At 38.2% G+C, this 17,624-nt stretch overlaps 1 protein-coding gene across 2 annotated transcripts in view; it reads left to right on the forward strand.

Annotated features, from left to right (window-relative positions):
• The window catches only part of ASCC3 (activating signal cointegrator 1 complex subunit 3), a 246,412-nt gene that overhangs the window by 158,039 nt on the left and 70,749 nt on the right, over window positions 1-17,624 (forward strand). For both annotated transcript variants that reach the window (XM_072998402.2, XM_072998405.2), the window contains exons 24-30: window positions 425-593; window positions 4,666-4,886; window positions 6,268-6,353; window positions 8,169-8,335; window positions 8,454-8,599; window positions 8,922-9,042; window positions 10,506-10,648. In XM_072998402.2, coding sequence (XP_072854503.2) covers window positions 425-593; window positions 4,666-4,886; window positions 6,268-6,353; window positions 8,169-8,335; window positions 8,454-8,599; window positions 8,922-9,042; window positions 10,506-10,648 — 1,053 coding nt within the window. The remainder of the gene's footprint in view (window positions 1-424; window positions 594-4,665; window positions 4,887-6,267; window positions 6,354-8,168; window positions 8,336-8,453; window positions 8,600-8,921; window positions 9,043-10,505; window positions 10,649-17,624) is intronic.

Consider the following 17,624-nt stretch of genomic DNA (forward strand, 5'->3'; position numbering starts at 1 on the left):
GTATTCAGTGTTTGCCTAAATTTCATTTTTCAGATTCCCATTCTAAAGCTGGCTTTCTACACAATCAATCAGGACATCATTTTAAAAATCAAATCGAATAAAGAATTTGCCTTTCCTGTGTACATGAAGGGAGAATTTCTAGCAGAGGAAAAATCAAATACATGATTATAGTTGTAAATGCAGATTATTGCTAGCTGTAATTTCATGAAGAAATCATTTTATTAGCAAGAGTTTGGTCTAGTCTCTGAAGCCCAACTGAATCTATTTGTTTTACTGATTGTTTTATAAATATAAATAGAGTTCTATTTGGGTTTTCTTTGGATTATTTTGATTTATTTGTTTTATTTTAGTGCATATACATGAGAAAAGAGAGTAATATGATTCTGGTCATCTGGAAAACAATGGTAATTCTTGTTTACCATAGGTCATTGCAAAAGAAACTCAACTCCTAGTATTCACAATTCCAATTTTTGAACCATTACCATCTCAGTACTACATTCGGGCTGTGTCTGACAGATGGTTAGGAGCTGAGGCTGTGTGTATCATCAATTTTCAACATCTGATCTTACCAGAGAGACATCCGCCTCACACAGGTAACAGTCTGTATACCTAGCTGCATTCACACATAATTACATACGTATCTTTGGTTGTTGAAGAAATTATTTGTCTAAAATTGTCTTATGGACTACTGCAATGTTTATTTTCTTCTGCCTGTTAGCACTTTAATTCATTCTTAATAACTGTGAACTTCATTAAGTAATCAAAACGGTAGGATTTATTAATTGTTTTACGTATATGTTTGGAATTTCTGTCTTCACCCTGGAAGATAGACCATTCTTCTCAACATGCTTCCTTCAAAAAGCATCAGCAGAATTTTAAAGGTTTTTTTTTAAAAAAAATTCTGCCAAAAAGGAGGAGATTAAAATGAGGATTATTTTTATTTGTTTTATCTATGATCTAAAGGCACTGTGCATTAACTTCATCCTGTCATTCTCCACATTGCAGAGCCATGAATACAAAAACAGTTGGCGCATGAGTTTGTTTGCATCTTCTAGTTCACTAAACAGCTATACATCAGTGGGCCTTTTTTTTTTTTTTTTGTAAAGGCCTCTATTGTTGTCATCCCAGTCTCATTTAAAATTCAGCATACTGAGTGCATTCAAAATTCAGAAATGGACATGTCTGAAGCTGTGAGCTCCTTTTGTTTTTAACATGTATAAATTCATACATGCACGTGATGCATTGGGCCATTGTTGTACCGTGCCTAATCTGTCTGGCCAAACATGTGTACCCTATTTATCTAATTGACTAACCAACGAGTGCTGTTCAGAAGAAACAAAAAGGTATTTACACATCAGCAGATAGGGGAACTTCAGGATTTATGGTAATTGACTGCCATTCCCATCTGGTTCCTCTGAAACAATGAAGTATGCAGAGGTCCTCTTAGACAAAGATCAAGAAAAGGCCTTTTCTCCCTCTGACAGATCCCAAGAAATCACAGCATTAATGGGAGATGATGAAAGACTTCTGAAGTATCTATGAAAAATATGTTAAGAATATTAAGCCTTCAAACCTCAGCAAATTTTATGACTCTCCAGTCATATCTTACTGTGTAGTTATCCTAAAAGGGGTGCTGAGATCTTGAGCCAAGCAAAACTTCAAAAAAGGCATCTGTGTAACAGAATCAGTGCAAGTCCCTGCTAATTTGATAGAAGCAGGGCCTAGTCTGTATTGTTTGTATTCCAATGTCCTCCACTCCAGCTTCCTCAATTTTTTGGCAAACAGGCACTTCTGAAATGTTGCATACAATTCTTACACTGAAGAATTCTTGTTTTATTTATATTTTAATTACATTAAAGCTTAATCTAGAGAGATAGGCACATCTCTCTCCAGTTTCCACCAGTATAATTTTCTATAGTGTTGTAATATTTTCCACACTATTTCAACAAAGTCAGCAAACAGTCTTCACTCAGACTTACATTACAGTCTTCGTTTGGCTGCTGTTTCACAGTATAGTTCTTCCTTTTGAAGCTTTTCTTGTCCATTGTGTCTTATGTTCTAGATGGAATAATTGTTGTTGCTGGGTTTGGGGCTTTTTAGATTGTTTAGTTCTGTACAGCCTTTCAGGGCCAAAGCTAATGCAGTTGTATTAAACAATACAAAACCAACAAAAATATGAAATACAGTTGACTTAAAACAGGAAACATTTGTTTCCAACAAAAAAGTAACATTTTTTAAAAAAATCTTCAATTCAAAATTTGTTAGAGGGGCAACATAATTCATCTTTAAAAAAATCCAGGTCTTTGCGGCCCATATAAAATAGTTAGAGAGATATCGTGGTGTAGCTCCTGCAGAGGAACATTCTATAATGATTTAGCCACCATAGAAAAGATCCTCTCTTTTGCACTTTGCAACGAGGAATGATAAGTCTTTGAGTCAAATCTCAGGTGCAAGTGGTCTTTCCAGTAACTAGTCCCAAACTATTAAAAAGTTAAAGTTGATCAATAGCAGCTTAAATTGGGTCTGAAAATATCTTTAGAACAAGTGCACTTGCTACACAATCAGTATTATACATACTGATTGCTTAGTCTCCACAAGCAATTAAAAGACCACATTCTGCACCACCTGACTGCATTCTGCACCACTTCCAAAGCTTCTTTACAGGCAGCCTTAACAAAAACATCACTATATTTAGTTGGGAATGCAACCAGGATGTGAATGACCCCATTCTTGTATGGGTAGCCCTGTTCAATAGCAACTGCAGCTCTCCATCTAGATCAGTAGATTCTGTTAGTTTTTCTCTCTTCTGTGAATTACATCTCAGCTTGTTTACCTTCATCTAACTTAACCTACTTAAGATGTCCAAAGATTCAAATGAATCACAGTAAGTGTTCACTGATTCTGTATGATCACTTAAAGTTCTACTGTGAATCACTGGCTGAATCCCTGTTGCTTTGTTATGCATGTGAAGGGCAAATGGTGTAAAATTCACTTGTTTCTAGCTAGCAACTTAACAAGTCCCTACTGGGATTCTCAAACACATGCCAAACGAGAAGATGCAGGTGTCCCCCCAAAAAAAATCATAGCTGAAAGTGAGTGCATATTATGCCATTTGCCTTCTGTGATGAAGCAACAAGATTTCAGCCGCTAATTTACTGAGGAAAGCCAATTTCAGCCTCTCACTTATTTAAATAAAGCAGAAGAAATCTCTGTATGTGAACTAGGCCATTTTTCTGCCCAGCTGCAATGATCAAAATGTTCATTCAAGCAGTGTTTTTTTTTTTAATGTATAGTTGTTTTTCCCAGTGGAGAAGCTTCTGTTGTCCTTATTTCTACTTTTTCTTTGGAAGAGAAAAGAACAGGAAATGAGTACTGCAGCCATATTTCTCAAGCCAAGGTTGTCTTTGCATAAACAGCAGATTTGTTGGAGTGATGGTTTCTGACCAAAGCTTGGGGAAAGGAGGATTTTTTAAAGGCTGTAACTCCCAGAATTCCCAGACCAGTTGTGATGGTGTCTGGGAGTTGTAGTCCAAAAAGTAACATTTTCAAGTTCTGCTTCCTGTCAGAGTCTAATCCAAGATACACTTCTTTCTTGAACGGTTGCTCAAGGTGCACATGGCTGTGGTGCAAATTAATGGTACAGTACTGTGGTGGTGGTGGCCACTTACAGGATAATTTTTGCATGAGCCTTGAGCATAATATTTTGGTAAAGGTGAATACAGCACCCCTCATAGAGACTGAAGATGTGTGGGCTGGAAATGGAGAGATGTCTTGCATCATCGATTGTTGTAAAATTTTGAATTGATACCTCATATCTCCGTTTAAGCATTTTGACAACAAAACTCATAGCATAATATGGACAGTGGCTTGCACTGAATGTGAGACAATTGGTTTTGAGAAAAAGTATGTGCTTTTATCTCCAGGAAAATATGAAATCTCTTCAGAAGCATGCAGGTGTTACCCTGCCATTGTCAAGAATTTCTCCACAACTGGGAAGTTTATAATGGCAGTTTTTAAATAAAACAGTTTTGTCACTAAAACTTTGTGGAACTAGGAGTCAGATCAGACATTTATCTTATGTTGTGCCTATTTGTGAATCCCCTCATCACAGTTTTATTTTTAGCCTTCTGCTCCAGTGGAATGGTGATTATATAAACAGACCCCTTGAAAGGCTCAGTACCCTTGTTCCGAGCTATGATGTTCCCTGAGTTGGTTTATTTATCTTTGCCCTCATAAATTATGGGGCATATTTGCTTTGATATGGCAGATTTAGGTCTAATTACAGTAAATTTGGAAAGACAATGGCATCTTATGAAATAGACTTCTCTGCAAAGTTGGGACACAAGCAATACTTCATATCCTTAACAATCTGGCTTAAGATGATGGATGTATGGATGGATGTATGTATGTATGGATGGATGGATGGATGGATGGATGGATGGATGGATGGATGGATGGATGGATGGATGGTCTTCTCAGTTGTTCTCCTTCCTGTCTGCCATTGAAAAAAAAAGCTGCCAGAAAATTATATTTCATCTAAAATCTTACTGTGTATATCATTTTTAATAACAATGTGTTTCCCATTATTTTCTGTGCTGGTGTTAGAAGTATCCTGTTTTATTTATGCATTTAAATATATACTAATGATTACTCTTCAATTTTTAGAATTACTGGATCTCCAGCCATTACCTGTCACAGCTTTGGGACATCCTAAGTATGAAGCCCTGTACAAATTCACCCATTTCAACCCAATTCAGACCCAGATATTTCATACAGTCTATCATACTGATTGCAATGTTCTTCTTGGAGCTCCCACTGGCTCTGGAAAGACGGTCGCAGCAGAATTAGCTATCTTTAGAGTTTTCAACAACTACCCCACATCAAAGGTTTGCAAAACCATTATTTGCTTGAGAAGTGTGCCTTTCTTTACTCTGGTTTTCATTAGTCCCAAATTTACCAGGTGAATAGATAACAATAGTAGGTAAGAATGTTATTTCTGCGCTTGCAAGTGTTCTCTAAGCTATACTTCATTGTATTGTGCCATATTGAATAAACACTGCAAAGAGGTAAATATTGTTTTATCCAGTTAAAAAACTTAGGACTTCTCTTGCAGACAGGCAGCCCTCTCTGCAGCCATGATGAAAGGTTATTTATTTATTTAAAACAATTCCCTAGCAACCAGTCCCAAAAGATTTTCCAAGTTAAATGTTTAAGTTAAAAGCTGAGATATAAAGTTAATAGCTAAGATTAAAAAAGAAATTAAAGTAGCATTACAAGTGATAGAAAACAACAATAATGTGAAGAGGTTTTAAAAGACTGAGGTGTAAGCCAAGAGGAAATTTAAAAGATCTTTACCTAGCTCAAAAAAGACCACGATCTGGACATCATGCAAGATACTCTAGGGAGGATTTTTCCACACCATACTGTCCCCTTGCCTCGCATCATTTGGAAGGTGCTCAGGGAAGGGCGACTTTAGGAAGGTGGTCTCATGGTTCATAGTGATGATACATATATAGGAAGAAGCAGTCTTTCAGGTAAGAGAGTTCATAAAAGTAATTTCTAATGAATACTGTCCAGTTTGAATATATCCAGGCCATTTTCTTGTAAAATGATCACATAGATGTATTATCATAATTCATGGTTTTCATTTGTTACAGTTTTGTGCCACCATGTTTGTCTGTACATTTTTACATCCTTAAAACACAATCTCTTTTGTGGTAATAGTCTTCTTCGTGTGACTGAGCTACAGTAATGGTATTCTAGAAATATAAATAGGTTATTTGACTGTATATTCAAATCTGTAAAATTGTTTTTAAGAATAAAATGGTATTTGCATGTACAAATAGCATCTTTGAGCTTGAAGCTAGATATAAGCAACCAAACTAGTATGGGTAAAATGGTTCCAATCTTGGTATTATTGCTAAATAACATACGCATTATTACAGTGGACCCTCTACTTAAGGAATTAATCCGTATTGGAACGGTGGCTGCAAGTCAAAAAGTCTGTAGGTCGAATCTCCATTGACCTACAATGCATTGAAAACCGATTAATCCCATAACTGGCAGTTTTTATTCTATTTTTGTTCCATTTTGGTTTTTTTCTGGTCTGTAAGTCGATTCTCCAGCTGCAAGTCGAATCTAAATTCTGCGGCCAGAGAAGTCTGTAACTCGAAAAATCTGTAAGTCGAGCCATCTGTAAGTCGAGGGTCCACTGTATATAGGAATTCCACTTGCTTATATCTTTTTTTCCCTCCTTTCATCGTAAAGGCAGTGTACATTGCTCCCCTAAAAGCTCTGGTGCGCGAGAGAATTGAAGACTGGAAAATCAGAATTGAAGAGAAGCTTGGTAAAAAGTAAGTAATTGAAAAATCTTTAATGTGGGCCAGTTTTTTTTAAAAAAAACAGTAATATTTAATACACAGCTTAAGATATATTGCTGTTGTATCAGTTTGACATCACATAAAGAGAACTATCAGAAAGTAGCATAACAAGGAAACTGATGATGTTGGTAATCTGTTGTGTACTCGTATAATTTGACTAACGTCTCCAGATATGAGTAGAGTTCCTGAATTTTGAAATGCATTTTTTCTTGAGAGCATTAATAGTTACAGATGAACACTTCTTAAAGCTCAAGATCTTCTTAGCTTTCTCTTTCTCATGCATGAACACATACACATATATACCAATCCTAGAGATAAGAATTTATTTATATATTAATCTCACTTTAAGAATGCACTATAAGGATTGGGTATTCAAATACAGTGGTGCCTCGCATAGCGATGTTAATTCGTTCCAAAAAAAACATCGCTATGTGAAACCATCGCTATGCGAAACATCATTTCCCATAGGAATGCATTGGAAACCGGTTAATCCGTTCCAGTTGGAACGGATTGCCGTCATTAAGCGAAAAAACCCATAGGAAACATCGCTAAGCGGAACAATGTTTCCTCCATTGGAATGTATTGAAGCTGACTCAATACATTTCAATGGCTTTGCGAAGTCAATTTTTGCAATTTTAAATGTGTCATACAAGGGGCAAAAATGGTTTTAAATGCTTGGAATAGCTTCTGCACCTTCTAAAACGGGTGCAAATGTAATTTGGCTTAGATCTGACTTTTCGTTAATTTAGGGTGAATTTTTTCCCCCCAACTTTTGACAGCTGTCAAAATCTGACAGCTCCATTATTTCCTATGGGGGAAGAAAAATTCACAAAAAATTAATGAAGACTCAGCAACTGTTCTAAATGCTTGGATTCGTTAGAGGACCCCCTAAGTCGTGAGCAAACCTGATTTGGCTTTGATCTGAACTTTTGTTAATTTATGGCAAATTGTTTTCTCCCCCATAGGAAAGCATGGAGCTGTCAGATTTTGACAGGTCCATTGGTTCCTATGGGCAAAAAAAAAAAAAATTAACCATAAATTAACGAAAAGTCAGATCAAAGCCAAATCAGGTTTGCACATGACTTAGGGGGTCCTCTAACGAATCCAAGCATTTAGAACCGTTTTTGACCCTTCTAAGACACTTTTTTATTTGGAAAAAAAACCATCATTACGTGAAGCAGGGGACCTAAAATCACATTCGTTATGCGAAGCATGGTCCCAAACTTCGCTAAGCGAAAATCGCCCATAGGAAACATCGTTATACGGTGCATATTATTTTCTAAAAAAACACATTGTTATGCGTATTCATCGCTAAATGAGGCAATCGTTAAGCGAGGCACCACTGTATTATACAAATACATTGCCATTAGGAATTTCATAATAATCATAGAAATAGTTTTGCTATTTAGCAACTATACTGGGTTGAAAATTAGCAGAACTTTCCTCCGTTAATCAATAGGTTATGCATTCTTAGTGTAAGAACCATGACTTAGTATTCATAGGGCCTCCACCATTCTTACCTTCCCTCTCAACTCCTATCTTTGATATTCCCTATAAAAGGAGCTTCTATAATTAGAAGGGTGATCCGCTTTTTTTTCTGTTTGAAAATCATAAACAGGAAGTAAACTCAATATTAGGTGCTGTTGTGGACTAAACATTAAATTCAGACAGGATAGTATTATTTATCATGTTTGTATTAAGGGTTAATGTTCTGGACCTACTGTCTACTCCAAAATAGATAAGAATTTGTTGTATCACTTCACAATGACCATTTGACTCCCTTTACAGGGTTGTAGAGTTGACAGGGGATGTAACTCCTGACATGAGGTCAATTGCCCAAGCTGACCTTATTGTTACTACTCCAGAGAAGTGGGATGGGGTCAGCCGAAGCTGGCAGAACAGAAGCTATGTTCAGAAAGTTTCCATTCTCATCATTGATGAGATCCATCTGCTAGGTGAGCATCATTTTTGCCATCATTATTGCTGGAATTGAAGTGTGCTCTGGCATTGCTAGCTGAACTTTAAAAAATATTGATGTTTGAGGGTTTTTTTCCCCTCTCTTTTCTTTTCTAGGGGATGAGAGAGGTCCTGTACTAGAAGTTATTGTGTCTCGTACTAACTTCATCTCATCTCACACAGAAAAGCCTGTCAGGGTGGTTGGTCTGTCAACTGCATTGGCTAATGCCAGGGATCTTGCTGATTGGCTAAATATAAATCAGGTATGTGTAAGACATTAGTGCTCTAGGCAGATGGAGTAGAGAATCGTCTTTATAATTATCAGACAGCACTTTTGGAGGATCGTAATATATATATATTGCTAGTATTGAACTGTGAGCAACTTGAGTAGTGTAACTGAGAGTTGTGACTTACTGTTCTGAATCAGACAGCAAAGTATATTAAACTCTTGCCCCATGTCCAGGCCTTGTATTGTATTGAAGAGTCACAAAATGTCAGAAATGTTTAAGATGAACATTTTTATTATTTTAGAAATAAATGCAGTCATTAACAGGAACAAATAAACAGTTTATGTTATCTTTTTAGATGGGGCTGTTCAACTTCAGGCCATCAGTGCGTCCAGTTCCATTGGAAGTACACATTCAAGGCTTTCCAGGCCAGCATTATTGTCCCCGAATGGCTAGCATGAACAAACCAGCATTTCAGGGTATGCACCCGTAGCTATAACTTTAATTTTAAGTCCATGGCAGACAAATGCTGCTCTTTATCTTGCTGATTTGCTTTAAGACAGATGACTTTTTACAATATTTTAATTTAGCTTCAGGCCTTGTATGTTAAAACTGCTAACACAATGTATGTCAGTGGAACTTATGCTTATTTAGAATAGTTGAAATCGGTTTTAACATCTGGCAGGATGAAAACATATTTGTATTTATATTTTATGATTTACAATGTTTAAACCCTTTCTCACTATTAATTCAGTAACAGGTAAGCTGTTTGTGGAAGCTTCTGAAAAAAATAGAAACAGGATTTGCATGTCTGATTTTAGGGCAATAACTATAAAATTCAGAATTTCCAGTGTATCCAGATATGTCCCTGTTTTCTGTTTTTTTATTCTTAAACTGGCAGGTAGAATCGATTTAAAAACTATGTTCATATTTTATTGAAAGATGTTCTGTGTAAGTTTCACAAGGAATATTTATTATATCAATTATAAAGAAGTCTCCAAATAAATTTTGTGATGTGGACTACAGTTGATTGTAAGCCGACAGTTGTGAGGTGACTTTTTAACTGATCTAATTAGCCTTATGACAGAAGCAAAGTATTGATTGGGGACTGGAGACCAATCTTGGCAGTTCAGATTATTTACACCTCAAGAAGGCGCATTGTAGAAAAACACTAATGAACAATAAATCTGTCCAGAGCTGTTCTGCCACACCTGTTCCTGAAGCAACAAAAATTCATTAGCTGTCAAGCTTTCTTTAAGAAATAGATGTATTGATTTCTCTGTGAAGAAGATGCAACAATAGTATTGTCCTTTTGTCATATTCATGCATATATTCCCACTTACAAAGATGTGTTGTCATAGTTTACACTAAAATAATACCTGTCAATTAATAATAAATTGATAAGGCTACATAAATAAATCTGGTATGCTTAGCAAAGTATTCAAATTTTTAAAACATGTGTTGCGTCTGTTAATGACTGTACCTAAAACAGCAGCTTGAATCTGTTAACACCTGCTGACTGATCAACTTGCTGTAGCAATGTGATTTACAATGCAGCTTTCCTTTGCATTTGTTTGATATAGTCATTAATGTGTCAATATTTTTTTATTTTAATCTATTTCTCATCCCATAAGAGTTTGCTGTAAACAGAAACTTTTCATATTCAGAAAGAAAATCCTTTAAAATACAATGGGCTTCTGCTTGATTTTACTGTTACAATGTGGGGTGAACTAACAATAAATAAATAAATAAATTGTGCCCAGGCCTTGCTATAATTATTCAGACTCTTTTAAATGTCTCTTTTACAGCAAATAGGTGTATCAGTTTAACTTGCTGGCACTTTCATGCAAATGAAGCCATGAATGTTGTAAAATGTTTGCATGGGGAAGTAGCTAGTTGAAGGAAAGGCATTTCGTTGTTTCTGACTTTTTATTTCTAACAGCTATTAGGAGTCATTCTCCAGCCAAGCCAGTTCTAATCTTTGTGTCATCCAGACGTCAAACTAGACTCACTGCATTAGAGTTAATTGCCTTTTTGGCAACTGAAGATGATCCAAAACAGTGGCTGAATATGGATGAAAGAGAGGTACAGTAAATCCATGCATTTTATATTAATTGAATCAGATAACTTTGATTGTTACTTGGTAGGTATATGGCATTAAAGGTGTGCTTTGCAAGGGTATTTTCTTATGCTTGGGTAGTATTTCCCCTTTCCTCTTTTTGAATTATTTAGATGCAGACATCCAGGTAGCTTGTTCCCGCTTAAATGTGATTAAGAGGTTGGGAGTGTACCTTAGGGTCACATACTTTTTCACCCCCATTCCCTTCCTTCTGAAATGTAAATTACTTTACCCTTGTCAGTGAACCTTAACCAAAGATAAGCACTACATGAACAACTGTTTTAACTATCTTTAAAGCTAACCGGACTTCTGCCTTTAGAAGGGGTTGGAAGCCGCTCAGAGTGGTCGTATGACCAGATGAGCAGGATATAAATCAAATCAAAACAAAACAAAACAAAAAAACGAATGAATGAATGAATGAACGAACGAATGAATGAATGAATGAATGAATTGGAACCAGAGTTTAAAGGTTGAAGGAAAGAGGGCAAGAAGAGGAGAAATTGCATTCTAGGAAGAAGAGGCTGAGGGAGGAGGGCGTAGGCTGTAAGAATATCAAAAGGCCTGCCGTGTTCAGCATTATTTTCATACAGTAGCCAACTAGCTGCTTGTGGGAAGGCCACAAGCAGAACATAAAGGCTATAGTACTGCCTGTTGTATAATACATAGCTTTCGTGACTGTCAGCCTGGTTCAGGTTCCTAGTAAACTACAGCGCTGCACACAGGTCTGCGAGGACATAGCTGTCAGCACCAAGATCCTAAAATCTGTCTGTGACCGTGGAGCAATATCCTTGAGGTTGCCAGAGTTATGTTAAAGGGCACTGTTGTCCTTATTAGTTATTTCATGAACACTCAGGTGGGGGAAAATTTATTTAGATATGCCTCCTTCACACTGACCTAGTTTTCATGTGGCTTCTTTGAAGAATAAAAACCACTGTTATTCAGGAGGCATGTTCTAGGATCTTGTGAACAAGAAATTATGAAAGCTTAAATTCTAGGTTCTAATATCCATGTAACTTGCAACAAAAAGCTGCCATGTGACCTCATTCCATGTCAAAAAATGTTCCTGTTTAGGACCTCTATCCAGGAAGCCAGAACTGGAGTCCCAATGTCCATACTTTGTTGAAATCAGGAAGAAAGGAAGGAGAAGGGGCCTCTCCTGCCTTCTCTCACCCTTTCCACACTGTGGTGATAATGCTACAGGAGTTAAACTTCCCAATCCCAAAGGCAAACATTTTTAATTCTGTTTGGCAGGAGAGGGGGATATATTCTAGAAAGTGGAGATGAGCAGTAATGTTCGGCCCCCCCTTCTTTCTGAGAGTCTTGTATAATATAAGATGGGATGTAAATCTGTGCTTATTTCGTTCTTTTTCTAAATGAAGGTGATCCTGGGGGGGGGGGGGGTTTACACAAAAATGTATTTTGCATTTACACAAAATACAGTTTTTTAAATGCAAAATACGCATTTTAAAATTGCAACATTTAAAATGCAAAATACAAGTTATTTACATAAACAGGGTTAGTCCCTCCTTTCCTTGTTGTGGCTCATGCTGCCACTGACAAAAAAGTGCTGTGGTATTGCATGTTTAATCCTATTAAATTAACAAACAGCAGTAAACTATCCAAGTAAAATGTGGAGTATACCATTCAGTATGATAAGAGACTTCAAGTGATGATGGATTGTCAAGGCAGCACTGCAGGTGATGTAGGTACTTAGCGTTTTAGCACATTCTTGCAGGAGAAACTGTTTTGGTAGGTTGTGTCATGCACTGAAGTGAGTTCCACTGAATCCAGTACAGTTCAATGCATGAACTATAATAATCATGTTCCATTAAGTCAATTCTGACATATGACAACCCTTTTCAGGGTTTTCTAGGCAGAGAGTATTCAGAAGTAGTTTAGCATTCCCTTCTTCTGGGGGTGCCCTGGGTCTCTCTGTGCAGTTTGCCCAAAGCCACACAGGGACTGTAGTGTGGCATACAGAAAGAGTGATTGGGTTCTCCCTAGTGCAGAACTCATGAAGAAAACATTTGATTTTGAACTGCAGATCAGTAAAGCAGTTCTACTGTATGCTCAGCATGAGCAGAAAATACCCTGAATTATCCAAATTTATTTTGAGAAATGAAGACACACTATTACTTCCTTTTTTTGTAATAGCTAAGGTGAAAGTTAAATTCCCAGTGTGGTATAGTGCAGTGGTCCCCAACCTTTTCTGAACCATGGAGCGATGGGGGGGGGGTGACCGGGTCCATGCACAGGGAGCAAGGCAACCCCCTGCTTGTGGGTGGGCATGGCATGCTCATGCGGTAGGCATGACGATCTCACGGGTGAGTGGGATGCACTTGTGCACATGCCGGGGTGAGCATGGTGTGCTCATGGGTGGCCGGGATGCACTCGCACGCATGCGCAGACGGGTGTGGTGCACTCACTGGTGGGCAGGGTGTGCTTGTGCACGGGTGGGTGGGCGGGCCGTGCGTGCAGGGGGGAGAGCATGCCAGGGGGTGGGGTGGGGTGGCCCAGCCTTGCAAAGGTCACAGACCGGCAGCAGGCCGTGGACCGTGGAATGGGGACCCATGATATAGTGGACAGAGTGATGGACTAGAACTCAGGAAAGCTGGGTTTAAATCCCTGTCCAGCCATGGAAGCTTGCTGGGGGAAGGGGAGCTGGAACTGGTAAGGCCACACCTTACATATCTCACTTACCTTGAAAGAGTCTTGTGATCACTGTCAGTTAATTCTGACTTAACAGCACATAAGAACAACAAGAGGTGCTAGTAAATTCAATCCTTATTGTAACTTAACAGGAATAAAATCCATCCCTTTAGAAGCAGACAACCTCACTGCTTAAATGTGTTTTGTAACTCAGGTCGGAAGCTTCAAGCACATTGGTGTTTATTTTTTTTTTAAGTAACTAGAAGTATGTTTGCACATGTAGATGTGCAAAGGCAAATAGTTTGTACCTCTTGGGGGGTAGGACATAGCTTTGTAAATTCAGGTTCCTTTTTAGAACAAAGTATTCATTTGATATATTTCTTGCAGAATGATGTGTGGCAAGATCTCATCAGGGGTGGCAAATGTGTTACATGTATTGGTGGAAATCCTGTTGCAGTGCTGTGCAAAGGGTGTAATATTTGAAGTCAAATTGCCTCAAGTTGAAAACTCTCCATAGACTGTCTGTTGAGATTTCTTAACTCTAGGCAGTTTGCCTCCCAGAGTTATACATTTGCATAGTTACACAATTCTGATGTGCTTCTGTTGTCTTTAATCACAAGGTTTAGTTCATTTTGACAGATCAGTGTAAATGAACCATAATTAAGGAGACTCATGGAGAGCAGAGGTAGATCATTTATACAAACAAACCCTATTAAGTTGTATCTAAGAATGATGGGTGTTACAGTCCAAATACTTTCCCCCACCACAATGTAGGGCAGGGGTCTCAAACATGTGGCCCGGGGGCCATTTGCGGCCCGCCAGATGATAGTTTGTGGCCCCCGCCTTGCCTGCCCCCCCTGAAGTGCCCATGTGTCCTCTGCTGTCAAGAATCAAAAAAAGCCTTGCCTGATTCACTGGCTCTTCTCGGGCTCTTGCTCTGCTTGGCGGAAAATCTGATGCAGTTCAGCCTCATCCAGATTCTGCCTCCAGCGGCCCCCAGGTAAATTGAGTTTGAGACCCCTGATGTAGGGTATGTGCAACTCCTAAATCACACATAGGAAGCCACAAACTCAGGCCTAATATAGTAGTATTTATTCAGAAAATACACTGTTTAAAATAGAAGCTATATTACTGTGCCAGATGTAAAATTTGCAATGTATCAAATTCATATTTTGTGGGATTTGATGTTTAGCAACACTTCACAGTGTTCTCAGTGTGGTATAGAGCAGTGGTCCCCAACCTTTTCCCAACTGCAGACTGGTTGGCGGGGGCGTGTTATGCTCGCGGGGACGTTGTGCTCACACGCATGCATGGGGCGTGCTTGCGGGGGCAGGTGATCTGTGTCCGTGGCCCAGTCTTGCCTAGACCACGGACCACTACTGGCTCACGGACCAGAGGTTGTGGACCCCTGATGTAGAGGACAGAGTGATGGACTAGGATTCTGGAGAACAGGATTTGAATCAGTTATGGAAACTCACTGAGGAAGTGGAACTGGTATAACCACTCCTAAAATGCCTCACTTACCTTGAAAACCGTATTAGGGTTGCTTTAAGTCAGTCCCATCTTGACAGCACAGAACACACACAACACTTCATAGAGGCTTTGTCCAGTTCCTGTTGAGGTCATTGAGAAGATTACTCCACATGTTGAATGGTGTCCTTTATGGCTTCTGAACAGGAAACCACATGTAAACTTGAGAATGTGTGAAATAAAATGTGTATACCTTTATAGAGAGGAAAATGCTTTCTGTTTACATATAAAAATAGAAGAAAATAACATTCTATCTTGAATTTATACTCTATCTAGTATCAAAAAGGCTCTATAAGGAATTTTCTGCTTTTCAACAATGACATCAAAAACCTAGTAGTATCAATGTGAAACATAAGATAGCAAAAATAGTATGATTTTAATATCTTGTGACATACTGTAAAGGTTTTTATTTGTTTGTTTATTTGAATGAAAGCTGTGCTTTAGCGCATTTCTTAAAATTTGTCCCCACCCCACCCCCAGAAGTTTCAAAACTAATATGGAGTAGCAGTCAGTCTGTTGTCGAGGGCTGGGGAGATCTGAAATTCACAGGGTGGCCATGGGCCAATCACGGTCTCTTAGGCTAATGTCTATCACATGGTTGTTGTGAAGAAAAATTGGAAGGGGTTGGGGAGGAGAACCATGCACACTGCCATGAGTTCACTGGAAGAAAGGAGAATATAAATGAGACCAATCAATAACTAAAATAAGTATAATGAAATAATTTATATTAATTATTAAGGGGGGAAATAGATCTGTATCATCAGCTCCTACTCTGCAGTCACAAAAAATGTTTGCGTGTTTGTGTGTGCAAGTGTGTAATAAACCTCAGTTATCATCATCCATTGCTATTTGGCATTACCCAGCTTCTTGCATCATCAATATCATTTTAGGGTTTCTAAGGCCATTCCCAATGGAAACTCCCCAAGTGCCTGTTTCACTTAAGTGAAGGCCATTGAGTCCATTCAAGGAAAAGCTGTAGGGGCTTCCAAAAACAAGGTGATTGAAAACAGTGAAATATGTATCTGTTTATTTGCGAGCAATGACTCGACGTTATGGAGTGTCTCAAAAGATACTTTCATACTTCCTCTCCTTTCAATTGTAAGAGACTTTTTGTCTCTTCACCACTTTGAGCACAGACGTATGTCATGCCGCTAGATGGTTGAACCCTTCCAGTGCTACTGCATAAAGTTTCAGGCCCTCAGGCTTTGCGCAGGTACAAGTCCCCAATTTGTGGATTCTTAGATGACTGAAGAACCAGAAAGCAACCTGTCCTTTCTCTTTATTTCTTTATTTCAGCTTATGTATACACTTCAATTAATATGGCAGCTTTTCTTTGGCTTCTCTTTTAAAGTAATCTAAACAACACAAGAACAAATCTCTTAAGTACTCATAGCACACATGTTGCATGTTTAATTTTAATTTTATTCTTTACAGCTAATTATTTTTTTCAATAATTTTTTTAAAAAGAATTTGGCATTTATTTATTGGTTTTTCTTTCTTTTATATTTGTCCTGGTTTTGCTCAAGATTGCTCTAGGCAGTCATTCCACATATAGTTATGATATCATTTTTAGTCCTGACAACAACCATTTGAAATCAGCTAAACATAGACTTCCTGGCAACCTAGCAGTTCAAAAGCATGTAAAAATGTGAGTAGATAAATAGGTACCTCCTCAATGGGAAGGTAATCGTGTTCCGTGTCTAGTCTCGCTGGCCACGTGACTATGGAAACTGTCTTCGGCCAAACACTGGCTCTATGCCTTGGGAACAGGGATGAGCAACTCGCCCTAGAGTCAGACACGACTGGACTAAATGTCAAGGGGAACCTTTACCTTTAACTAAACATAGATTAAAAGCAACCCAATAAGTTTCACGGCTGAATGGAGATTTCAGTGCATGTCTGTGTTCATTGTGCTCTGTTGAGCTTTGGTGCTTAGGGCTTCCTTACAATGCAGTACAGCAAGAACTATGCCTGTACATGTGTAGAGAGAGGGAGGACAGAATCTTTCTCAGGATTTTCAGTACATTATCCTTCTCCAGGGTTGTGTGCTGTCATTAAAAACACCATTTTACCTTAACACAGCAGTACTTTAACTTCACATAACATCTGTGCCAGATGTGAAGTGTGTAATTATGTTTTGTTTTAAGACTTCATAACTTCCCTGATTCTTTTGTTCAGCCCATCTTTCTTTACCAGCCATTTCAGACAATCGATAAGTGTTATGCAGTGGCATATGGTCTGAGTCTGATGTGCTTTGAAAAGGGTACAGAGTACTAATAATGAGGATTCTGTGAAAATGGGAAAACCAGGGCGGCAGATATGCTTTGAGAAACTATGGGGGGGTTAGCATCTTGAAACAATATATCACACTCAAAGGGACAGAATTGGGCTGCACAATCTGTTAGCTCATTCTTGTCCAATCTGGTCTCCTCCTTTCTTTTGGAGCCAGCGTTGTCATCAACTTGCTGAATTATACCCTGGCTGGAATGAATTTCAGACCCTGGGTAATGTATCTACTTAAATGGAATTCTGTCTTCCTAACAAAGCTTTTTAGGTACGTTTTTTAAAAAAATATATATAACCCACCTTGTTTATATTAAATTGGTCAATTTTTTTTAGTTATTAGTTGAAGAAAACTCTTGCTGTTGATATTTTATTCCTGCCTCTTGCAACAGTTTTTAAAGTATAAATGTTATCTTTCAAAAGGTATCTTAGTTTTCAAAGACAGCAATGAAATGGCATATTCATCATGCAGGCAAGCCA

Source organism: Pogona vitticeps, chromosome 1 (genome assembly GCF_051106095.1).
Source record: "Pogona vitticeps strain Pit_001003342236 chromosome 1, PviZW2.1, whole genome shotgun sequence".
Classification (NCBI taxonomy): Eukaryota; Metazoa; Chordata; class Lepidosauria; order Squamata; family Agamidae; genus Pogona; species Pogona vitticeps.